The following is a 12,415-nucleotide window of genomic DNA, read 5'->3' on the forward strand; positions in this document are numbered from 1 at the left end:
CCGCATTAGCTGCAGACACGCGGCCTGCATGTAGAGCATTCGTCTTGCACCGCTGACTGTGTGTTTCTCTGAATCTCAGGTCCATGAGGCGTGCCGGGGGAGTTTGCACCTCAGCGTGGTCCTGTGGGCATGAGCATGGCATCACCGACTGACCGACCCACCCCCCTCCACCGAAAGCCCCTCGTCTCTTGCATTTGTCTCCTCTTCACCCTCCGACCCGTGCGGCCATGCTAATGCGCGGAGGCCCCCTCCTCGAGCAGAAATGACCACGACTCTTCCGACCCCCCCTGACCACAGCGCTGCTGGACCGGCCAATGACCGAAGGGAACCGACCAACACCATCACGGATGAACTGGACAATAACCCCACGAAAGATTTTTGAAGGAAAAGAGAAAACGGCGAATGTCGCGTGGAATTCCAGACGAGCTGTGATCGTTTTTTTATCTTGTGAATTTTGTTACTTTCGTTGCTGGAGGACCAAGAGCTGACGAAAACACTTTGTAAAGTCTTGGGTGTCTGTTCGAATCAACAGAGGATGTTTCAACTTATTAAAAATACACACGTGCACACACACACACACATCATGATAAAGAAAGAAAAAAAAAAAAAAAAAAGAGACTCCAAGAGTTCAAACTACTGTAGTATAAAAGCATAGAAACTAAATTAAATCTTGTACATTTTTATCACTCACTTTATGTTTCATGAGCTAGTCCTAGAGTAAATCGTTGCCCTGTTTTTCACACTGTGTGTGCTGATCCCCGAAGCAGAGAAGCTCCGATCGCAGCAATAACGGGAGAGAAAGCGCCCCGTTACGGACCACAGTAACCGATGATTCCTCCTCCACCAGACTCAGAGTTTCTCCCGCCGATTGAAGCCCGCTCTCTTCACGTGACCCCTCCTCTTTCTTTCGTCATGCATTTCCCCCTTTTTTGGTCCATGAATGAATGTTGCCCTGTAGGTGAAGTTCTTCGTTTGAATTGCCCAAGCACTGGATTGTGTTGCTTTTATACGTTTTTATTTTATTAATATTATTATTATTAATATTATTATTATTAATTTTGTATCTTGGACTCTCAGAGTAAGAGCCTTATGAAGGACGCGTATCCTCGAGAAAAACCAACATCCTGCAGCAGTTTCACGCCTGGGGATCAATATATATATAATCTGCCATACGGACGATAGCGATACGCGGATTCTCTGAATTCTTTGGCACGTACAGTAGAGAAGCGATCGACGGTCGACGCGGTGAAAAACTTTAAAAGGATGAAAAAAAAAAAAAAAGAGAACTTAAATTATGAACTCAAAGCTCGGAGAGAAGCTGAGAGAATATTGTAAGAAACTTCGTACAGAGTTCAGTCTATTAATTGTTTCATGTTAGATATTCTATGTGTTTACCTCAATTGAAGACGAATGTTTTTGCTAGTTTCAGATCTGCTGTGGCATTGATATTGTATGTCCATGATTTCCCCTTCCTTTCTCAGCACGTGCTCCTCACTAGAAGATGAAATACTGTCTCCCTTGAGCTTTGTCAGAAATACATTCAATACTTGTATGAGGACTGTGGCGTAATGTTTCAAAGGTGTTCAGTCACAAATGCTGTAATAAATATTTCATTTTTGATTTTGGTAGATTCTTGTGTGCTGTACAGTGTGTTGTTGCAAATTCAGACGTGGAAATGGCATAAAATCCTATTTAACATGATTAGCCTACAAACATCGGACATGGCGAACAGTTTCCCAGTATTGTTGTTGTTTAAGGGCTCAGTGTTCTTGAAGATCGATCCTCCGTTTAAGATGTTTGTTTTGATAGAAACCAAACACAAGAGCTTCCACCGGCTGTTTGAGCTGGTTTAAGGGGTTTTGAGGGGGTGAATGGACAGTGCTGGTCTCGCCATGATCTTCAGATGAGCGAGTGAGAGGCTGGAGGAGGTTTGAGTCTCTGCGGCGCCTCCTGCTGTCTGACCGCCGCACTGCAGCTGCATTCACACAACATCACTGCGTTATTATAAACGCCAAATATACGTTCTAATAAAACGATTAATTGCGGTGACGACGCGCACGTGCTTAATGAACACAACGAATGAAACACATTAAAACATTTCCAGAAAACTCTAGTGGAAAAAAGGCAAGGGCTTGATGTGAAGGTTGATCTTTCTTCAATACTTTAATGTTTAATATGTTTTTCTGAATATTTACTGAAGGGTTCGTTTGCACAGAATGTCTAATTTTTTTTAAAGCTCGATGGATGAAAAGAAAATCTTGGTATTTTCCCCAAAGCAGGAGGTTTTTAATTATTTGTAAAGAGCCCGGTTACATTATTATTAATAATTAAATTTTACAGCAACGGTAATAATTATTTTACAAAATAATAACATTGAAATTGTATAACTATATCTAAATATCCAGTCATTAAAATTTATCACGGTGGTGTGCTGTTTCTACACGAACATTTTCTAATAAACACGCGTTCAAAGCTTCATTCAGGCTTATATAAAAATAATGATTTAAACGTATATTAAAATGTCCGGAATAAATTGCACCGCGCGTAGCGCAAAACGCAAATCTTTATGCATTTATTCACAAAGAATCACGAACGGACATGTATAATTTTAATGGTTAAATTAATACGCATTCGAAAAAAAAAAAAAAATGACTAGCAAAAGATTTATTTTGAAATTGTAGAATATTATGAGCTGAAAGAAAGAAAGAAAGAAAGAAAGAAAGAAAGAAAAAAGAAAAGTGAAAGGAAGGACGGCATCATTGTGAGCTGATTTTAATATTAATAGGGGACAGGAGGTGGACTGAATTGCGTCTGTGACAGGAATGATGGATGATCTAGCCTTCACCATCATCATCATCATCATGTCAGACTCACGGGAATGTGAGAACACACAAAAGCAGACAAACTAAAAAATATAAATAGGCTAAAAAGGGAGAGAGTGAGCAAGTACATTCGCATCGGATTATTTTCACGCGCGTGTTTGTTCACAGTCTGATAACGAACAGTGAAACACACACTTGTTTTCTACATGTATCGCATTTAACGCAGAGCTCCTGTTCGGCATCTGCTGTGTGTTTGTGTGTGTGTGTTTGTGAGAGTGTTTGTGGGGCCCCGGGGGTCACGCGCAGAGGCCCCTGATCATTAATCACTGTCAGCATCACAGTGATTCTCTATTGATGAGGATAATGACATTAGCTCACAGTCACTGATCAATAAAGCACATGCAGGGGAATAATGCCGCATGAGAAGCAGCGACTCTCTCTCTCTCTCTCTCTGTTCTTCATTTAAACCGGAGTAAAACAACAAGATCTGCTCTGAAAATCTTCACATGATCTCAAACTACAGCAAACACCGACCGTCTCAATGAGTGTCATTATTTCACACTGAACCGACAGAAACATCTCTAATAATTAATAGCTGAAGATTTATTTAATAACTCCAGCACACGGAAATATATTTATTTCACACCGACGACGGCGAAGATTTTAAAGCGCTTATGATCTGTTCGACGCTTTGAGTCTGTGATTATATCTGTGACAGGCCTACAGTATCAGGATAAAAGTCTGGGGAAAAAATATGTGCTATTATTGTTATTATTAATATTGTTATTTAATGTCAGTATTGTGATTATGGTTATAGTTAATTTAAAAGTCTCGTCTTTTTTTTATTTAGGCTATTTACTGACATAGTAATGAAGAATCACAAATTTTGATTTATTATATATGGATTATTATTCTCGAGTAAGCTCAGGAGTCTCAATTTCTGCGTGTGATGATGATGATGATGAAGTTCATGAGTGATGAAGAATCTCCAGCGATCTGACGTCACACAAACAGCAGCAACACAAAATGGATTATTTCTCCTTGTATATCAGTACTATATTTCTGTTGTTCTTGTGTATGGTATTAATCATAATAATAATAATAATAATAAGTACTACAAAATGGCCGTACATTTTGCGCCATTATTGACTTTTAAAATGATTAAAAAATGATATAATGAATAATTAAAGACGGAGGAGCAAACATTTTAATCACTGAAACCTCTATTTTTTGGAGAAAAAAAAAAAGATATTCTATGAAATAATATCAGAAAATAAGGCTGCGAGTTTCACAAAAGTGACACAGAAATACTGTAGTATATGTGAATGTTTATTTGTGTGTGTGTGTGTGTGTGTGTGTGTGTGTGTGTTTGAGAACAAACCCCGGGGCTCAATATCGCAGCGACCCCTTCTGGGTGAGAGCATAAATGAATGAATAAGGGCGTGACGAAGTATTTCTGCATCTCATTCTTTATTTTTATAAATTATCCGAACGAACCAGAATATCTCTTTTAAAAAGTAATGATTCCACACACGGGCACGCGCGCGCGTTCATTAAAGCAGCAGAAACATCAGCGTGAACGAACTGTCCCTCAGTAAAGTCTGCAGCACTTCACTCCTGTGCTCGTGAACGATCGTGTTTAATGAAGGTGAGGATGAAGATCAGATCGTGATCATCCTCTCACGGGTCAACGAGTATTAAAGAACAGAAGCATCGAAATATTAATGCTATTTTTGTGACATTATTCTTTCACAGTTATTTGTGACATTATTATTTCACAATTAATGACTATTAAATGTCACTGTGTCATATTAATGAAATGAAATGTATTAATGTCAGTGTATCGGATGGGTTTCATCTTTTATCTGCATGTGACACATTTATATTTGAGAATGTTGATTTCTGAGACTCAAGCAAGCGTTTAAATAGGCTAAAGAAAATATTTGAAGCTTTAATGCACGTTCATACAGCAGCAATAATAATAATAACAACTAGGTATATTATAACCTTTAATACAGAAATTATACATAAAGCTGCGTGTGCGAATTTATTTTTAGTTTTGAATACATTTTGGAATATTCTCAACAGGCGAACGAAATCAAAACAACTGCATCTTTTTAATGCATAAAATGGTGAAGGTTTGCTGTTCATCTGTGCTATATTTGCAATTATATGAAAAGCTTTATATGAAAACATAAATCTATATGTCCTAATTTTCTGTGTGTGTGTAAGAGTGTGTGAGTGTGTGTTTCTCTGTTTGTGTGAGCGCCAGAGTCATCAGGATCTGCTGTCAGGAGTCGCTTCAGTTCGTCACAGTCGCTCACGGCAGTAACAGCAGCGACTCAAACTACGACATGAAGAACTCTGGAGCTTCAGACCACCAACACACGACAAACCAGGAGAAACTGACCATCACACACACACTTCAGCTCAGTGCTGTTCAGAGGGCCGTTACACACACACACACACACACACACACACACACACACAGAGCAATGATTCATAACACTTTGCATTTTTGTTAAATGTTACATTATATTTCGTAGAGCATAAAGAAACACAAATACATGCTAACAATTTTTCATATTTTAAAGAGCCCAGGAATAATATATTTTTAGACAATAATACATACACAATCACAAGTTTGTGAAATGCTTAAAAAAGTTTACAGGTAGATCATATTACACTAATAATTAGAACGTAATAAAAAATAAAAATCATTCGCACTTACATCCAGACAGAGACATTAAAACATTAAAGGGTTAGTTCACCCAAAAATGAAAATTGTGTCATTAATTACTCACCCTCATGTCGTTCCACACCCGTAAGACCTTCATTCATCTTCAGAACACAAATTAAGATAATTTTGATGAAATCAGAGAGGTTTATGACTCCTCTATAGACAGCAATATAATCAACACTTTCAAGGTCCGGAAAGGTACTAAAGACATCATTAAAACAGTCATGTGACTGCAGTGGTTCAACCTTAATGTTATGAAGAGACGAGAATACTTTTTGTGCGCAAAAACAAAACAAAAATAACCACTTTATTCAACAATATCTTCTCTTCTGTGTCATTCTCATACGTTGTTTACGTCCTGCGCTTCCAGGTTCTACGTCAGAACGTCGACTCATTATTGGCCGGCTCCTGCGTCAGCATCACACGCATGTGTCGTACTGATCACGTGATCAGCTTTGGCCAATACTGAGCCGGCATTCGGACGTAAACACGGAAGCCTTCACTGTGCTTACTGTGTAAGGATAATGACAGGGAAGAGAAGATATTGTTGAATAAAGTCGTTATTTTTGTTGTTTTCGCACACAAAAAGTATTCTCGTCTCTTCATAACATTAAGGTTGAACCACTGCAGTCACATGACTGTTTTAACAATGTCTTTAGTACCTTTCTGGACCTTGAAAGTGTTGATTATTATTTGGAGGAGTCATAAAGATCTCAGATTACATCAAAAATATCTTAATTTGTGTTCTGAAGATGAACGAAGGTCTTACAGGTGTAGAACGACATGAGGGTGAGTAATTAATGACAGAATTTTCATTTTTGGGTGAACCCTTTAAATATGTAACTATATAAATATATAATAGAAGTATTTCCGAAAAATGTTAAAGTGCCTCCATTGATTACTATCATGAATGTGAATCTTCCACATTCACACGTGTTCATTCAGACATCTAAACCAGGAAATATTTCAGACTTACATTGTTTTTACATACATAACCTACACACTTTACACATTTATAAGCTGTTTTCCTCGTGGGGATCAAAAAATGACTGATATTGGCATCTTTGTGGGGATATTTTGCCCTCATAATGTAGAAACCACACACACACACACACACACACACACACTAAAGCCAAACAGCCTGATTGACTTGAGCTGAATGTGTGTGTGTGTGTGTGTGTGTGTCATTCGTCTCTGCATCTCCACACATTCTTCTACTCTCCGGTTCTCTGACGGTCGCTCATGGACAGACGGATCGGCCTCCGACAGAACATGAATATCAGTGAATGTGGGTCGCCTGTCAGAACCCAAATGCCACTCGCGCCGTTGACCTTTAGGGGCCGGACTGACTGAATCCCCCCAGCAAAAACACAATCATCCAGCACAATCAACCCGAACATCCAGTGACAGGCCGAGGAGAGCGGAAAGCTTCTCAACACTGAGGCTCATGTTCCTCAAACATCAGGATTTCCCAGCAGCTCCATCTGAGACACTTCAGTTCACACACAAATATTTAGACAGAAGAACAAGCGTCTCTTCCTGCAGCAGATTCAAAAATGTCAAGATTTCGACAAATGTGCGTTTCACTGACAAAACAACTGGGATGTGCAAACGAGAAATTATGTAATATAAGTGCATGTAAATATAAACTCCACCCAGAAATATACAGTATTGTTTCAGTAAGATTTTTTTATTTGAATTAAATTAATACTTTTATTCATCAAGGACACATTAAATTGATCAAAAGTGACAGTAAAAGACTATATTTTAAATAAATACTGTTCTTTCAAACTTTCTATTGATCAAAGAATCCTGAAAAATAAAATGTATGATGGTTTCCACAAAAACATGAACTGTTTCCAACACTGACAATAATCATAAATGTTTCTTGAGCAGCAAATCATCGTATTAGAATGATTTCTGAAGGATCATGTGACACTGAAGGCTGGAGTAATGATGCTGAAAATTCAGATTTGATCACAGGAATAAATTACACTATTATATATTCACATAGAAAACAGATATTTTACATTGTAATAATATTTCACTGTTTTTACTGTATTTTTGATCAAATAAATGACTAACTCATCAAGCTCCACCAAGTTTTTGTCTCAATTATAATGAATGGCATTTTCTAGAATGTTTTATTAGATATTATAAAGTTGTTTTTTTTTTTATTTATAACTTATCACTGACTACAAAACACCATTTTAGCCATAAAACTATCATGTAAAGTAAATGTAAAGGGAACAGCTCACATTATATCTAGTTAATCTTGTGTAATAATTGATACAGTGCTAATAATCATTTGGGTTCCCTCAGTAAGAGCTTCAGGCTGCTGTGTGTTTGAGCGCTGATGGAACTGGATTACCCCGTTGAAATCTCAGCCGTGACGTAAGACCATCAGACAAACGCAGTTAACTGCCAGCAGAGAATGTGAGTGTGTGAAGCAGCACATAATAACACACCTGCTGCTCTGCCGAGAGATGAATATGTTAATGACTGAGCAGAAACAGCTGCTGATCTGCTTCCTGTTCCCTCCAAACCTCCACATGCTGAAATCTGCACTCATGTTGGGCTGGACGGTCCGCTCACGGGTCTCTGAGGTGTTTCACCAACACATTTCATTTGTGTTGATCTAGGAGAGTTTGGGATCCCTTTACCTTCAGCATCAAAGGGTTAGTTACCCAAAAATGAAAACTCTGTCATCATTTACTCTCCCGTATGATGTTCAACCGTTCTCACACGTCGAACACGCATGTCTGAGCTTCTGTTCGCTGTAATTTGATGAGCTCTATATACACTAGAGTTCAAACGCTTAGGTGGGTAAGACTTTATGTTTTTGAAAGAAGTCTCTTCTGCCAAGCCTGCATTTATTTGATCACAAATACAGTAAAAACAATGAAATATTTTTACAACGTAAAACAGCTGTTTTCTATGTGAATATATAGTAAAGTGTATTTTATTCCTGTGATCAAATCTGAATTTTCAGCATCATTACTCCAGTCTTCAGTGTCACATGATCCTTCAGAAATCATTCTGATATGATGATTTGATGCTCAAGAAACATTTCTGATTATTATAAATGTTGAAAACAGTTTTGCTGCTTCAGATGTTTGTGTAAAATCATATATTTTATTTTTCAGGATTCTGATGATGAATAGAAAGTTCAAAAGAACAGCATTTATTTAAAATAGAATATTTTGCTACATTATAAATGTCTTTACAGTATGTCTTTAATGCATCCTTGATTAATCAAAGTAATAATTTTTCTTTTTTTTTTTATCTTACTGACCCCAACTTTTGAATGTAGCTCAACTGTTTTCAACATTGATACTGTATTTTTGAACAAATAAATGCAGCCTTGAAAAAAAAAAAAAAAAAAAAAAAAAGGTAATTATTACGAACTTTTAACCAGTGATCATGGATTAAACCACTCCATTCATATGGATTTATTTTACCTACTCTTGTTGTGAAAAGTACCAAGTCGGTACTGAAATTTTAAAAATGTGACACTGAGCACTGTTGAGCGGATTCGTAAACACCTCTAATTGGCTTTTGTGTTCATGCACTCATCAGATATGACTGTGATTGGCTACATTGATCGACACACAGGAGCGTTTGAAAGCAAGCGGAAGTGTTTGAATTTGAAAGCGTTTTGAAAGCAAGAGCATTTGAAAGCAGGCCGGTCAGCTGATAGACTTCTGCTCCTGTGTGTATCTGTGTAAGCTCTCAGTGAAGAGCATCATTGATATCTGTATACAACATGTTTCTGAAGTGTTGATGACTGTAGCCAATCACAGACATATCTGTTAAGCACATGAACTCAATGGCCAATCACAGACAAATCTGTTGAGCACATGAACTCAATGGCCAATCACAGACAAATCTGTTGAGCACATGAATTCAATGGCCAATCAGAGACATATCTGTTGAACGCATGAACTCAGTGGCCAATCACAGACATATCTGATGAGCGCATGAACTCAATGGCCAATCAGAGACATATCATGAACTCAATGGCCAATCAGAGACATATCTGTTGAACGCATGAACTCATTGGCCAATCACAGACATATCTGTTGAACGCATGAACTCAATGGCCAATCACAGACATATCTGTTGAGCACATGAATTCAATGGCCAATCAGAGACATATCTGTTGAGCGCATGAATTCAATGGCCAATCAGAGACATATCTGTTGAGCGCATGAACTCAATGGCCAATCACAGACATATCTGTTGAGCACATGAATTCAATGGCCAACCAGAGACATATCTGTTGAGCGCATGAACTCAAGGGCCAATCAGAGACATATCTGTTGAGCGCATGAATTCAATGGCCAATCAGAGACATATCTGTTGAGCGCATGAATTCAATGGCCAATCAGAGACATATCTGTTGAGCGCATGAACTCAATGGCCAATCTCAGACATATCTGTTGAGCACATGAATTCAATGGCCAATCAGAGACTTCAGCAATGTGAGCATGATCAATGGCCAATCAGAGACATATCTGTTGAGCGCATGAACTCAATGGCCAATCTCAGACATATCTGTTGAGCACATGAATTCAATGGCCAACCAGAGACATATTTGTTGAGCGCATGAACTCAATGACCAATCAGAGACATATCTGTTGAGCACATGAACTCAATGGCCAATCACAGACATATCTGTTGAGCACATGAACTCAATGGCCAATCAGAGGTGTTTACGAATCTGCTCAACAGCACTCAAAGCGTCACATTTTTAAAATTTCAGGACAGACGGGTATCGTGGTCGGTACTTTTGACAACACACTTACCAACTCTTAACATTTTGAAGCATCGCAGTTTTGGATGAATAGACTTTCAATGGATGGCCTGAGGTTTTATTAAAAAATATCTTCATGTTTCAAAGATGAACGAGGCATGTTTCGAGACATGAGGGTTAATAATGACAATTTTTTATTTCATTTTCATTTTAGATTCACCACTGAATCTAAAAGCAGGCAGTTATGAAAACAGCCCATGTGACAGAAACATGGGCACATGGAAACATCATGGCAGGACATTGAGAGCAGAATCTAATTTACAGTCTGATCATCAAGAACACAATGACAGGAAGCTCTCCAGAGGAACTGACTCACTTATTCACCGTGGTTTTACTTCTTTCTCTACTGCATTAAGAGCTTGTCGTTGACGGGCCGCTGGGGGCCTTTGTGTTTGGGGCCCGTGTGAGGGCTGTGTAAATCAAGATCAGATTAGGGTTAGAGGTTTAAAGGTAACAAATCATGAACCGCTTCATGAGCGGAGCTCTGTAAAGTGGACAGGAGAGATAGGTCCTGATTAACCCTATAAGCTACTGTATTATATTCTGATACACAAATTTCTAAGGCCTTTAAATGATCAACATGATCTGTTTACACTTTTTTCAAGTACAAACGTCCTCCTTCAGCTCGTGTTTTACGTGTCTTTTTTTCACGTTTATATGCATTTTATGTAAGTATCTGCTATACTGTTATAAAAATGTCATTGATTTACAAGCATCAGAATTTCATCTTACATTTTTGTCATGTTAGTATCGGCAGCATCTGCACCAAACTGCATATTTCTGCTCAGTTTGAGCCTCTGAATGAAATTAAGCTGTTTTTTCCTTTATATTCTCACTATATCAGACTACATGAGCTATAAACTTTTTATTACACTTTATTTTGATGGTCCCTTTTAGACATTCTGTTGACTAAGTAATGTTGAAACTACATGTCAACTAACTCTCATTAGAGTATTAGTAGACTGTTAGGTGTTCGGGTTAGTAGAGTAAGTTGACATGTAGTTGCAAAGTTACTAATAGTTAGTAGAATGTCTGTTGGGAGCATCAAAATACAGTGTCAGCAGATATTAAGCAGAAAGTTTACTAATACTCTAATGAGAGTTAGTTGACGTGTAGGTGTTAATTTACTTACAGTCAACAGAATGTGGGACCATCAAAATAAAGTGCACCCAAACTTTTTTTAAACGTCTAAAGGTTTAATAAAGTGTTCCATTTTAAAAAACAGATTTTGAGACTCATATGTCAGGATGTACAGGGTTAACAGAGAACAGACAGGAAGCTCTTATATCTCTGTTATCTCTCTACGGCTCTCAACAGAAGAGGAAGTTTTGGAGAGCGTCACTCTAAGCTTCAGAAGATAAACACAGAATATATGAAAAAGTCATCTTTATTACACCTGAACACCATCATACATTGAGTGGACCGCGAGCCGCCCAGCGTCTGAGGGCAGATGAAAGTGACGTACGGCAGTGCTGCATTACCTGCAGGATCTGAGGCGCCAGTGTTTTTATCCCGACCCGCTGGAGTTCACCGGGAGTTCACGGCAGATGTTTGCCAGTAGTCTCACACTGCAGGAAAGCTAAATTGCTTCCGGATTCACCTCCCCACCAACAAATGTCCCCGTGACGCCCGTCAGCTCCGCGCTGGCCCCTGACACAGGGTTACGATGTCTGAGGGGAAGCCGTCCTTTAGCAGGATCCCTCGCTCACGCTGGCAGTCCAGCTCCACTATGAACCCGTACCAGTAGATGACCAGACCCGGACCAAACCTGCAAACAGGGAAAAGTTGCACTTTGAGTTTGAGGAAGTTTTTGAGGAAAACATTCCAGGATTTTTCTCCATATAGTGGACTTCACTGGGGTTCAACTGGTTGAAGGTCCAAATGTCAGTTTCAGTGCAGCTTCAAAGAGCTCTACACGATCCCAGACGAGGAATAAGGGTCTTATCTAGAGAAACCATCGGTCATTTTCTAAAAAAAATAAAAATTTATATACTTTTAACCACAAATGCTCATCTTGCACTGCTCTGCGACGCTCCA

General features: G+C 38.6%; 2 protein-coding genes across 9 annotated transcripts in view; one reads left to right on the forward strand and one right to left on the reverse strand.

Moving 5' to 3' along the window:
- meis2a (Meis homeobox 2a) overlaps positions 1–2,739 on the forward strand; it is a 68,834-nt gene extending 66,095 nt beyond the window's left edge. For all 7 annotated transcript variants that reach the window (XM_051868235.1, XM_051868234.1, XM_051868237.1 and 4 more), the window contains exon 13: positions 80–2,739. The gene's annotated coding sequence lies outside the window, so the exon portion shown is untranslated. The remainder of the gene's footprint in view (positions 1–79) is intronic.
- Positions 2,740–10,495: 7,756 nt separating this feature from the next.
- The window catches only part of cdin1 (CDAN1 interacting nuclease 1), a 95,266-nt gene continuing 93,346 nt past the window's right edge, over positions 10,496–12,415 (reverse strand). For both annotated transcript variants that reach the window (XM_051868246.1, XM_051868249.1), the window contains one exon: positions 10,496–12,146. In XM_051868246.1, coding sequence (XP_051724206.1) covers positions 12,011–12,146 — 136 coding nt within the window. In that variant the 3' untranslated portion in view covers positions 10,496–12,010. The remainder of the gene's footprint in view (positions 12,147–12,415) is intronic.

The sequence above is a fragment of the Ctenopharyngodon idella genome, chromosome 17 (genome assembly GCF_019924925.1).
Source record: "Ctenopharyngodon idella isolate HZGC_01 chromosome 17, HZGC01, whole genome shotgun sequence".
Lineage (NCBI taxonomy): Eukaryota > Metazoa > Chordata > Actinopteri > Cypriniformes > Xenocyprididae > Ctenopharyngodon > Ctenopharyngodon idella.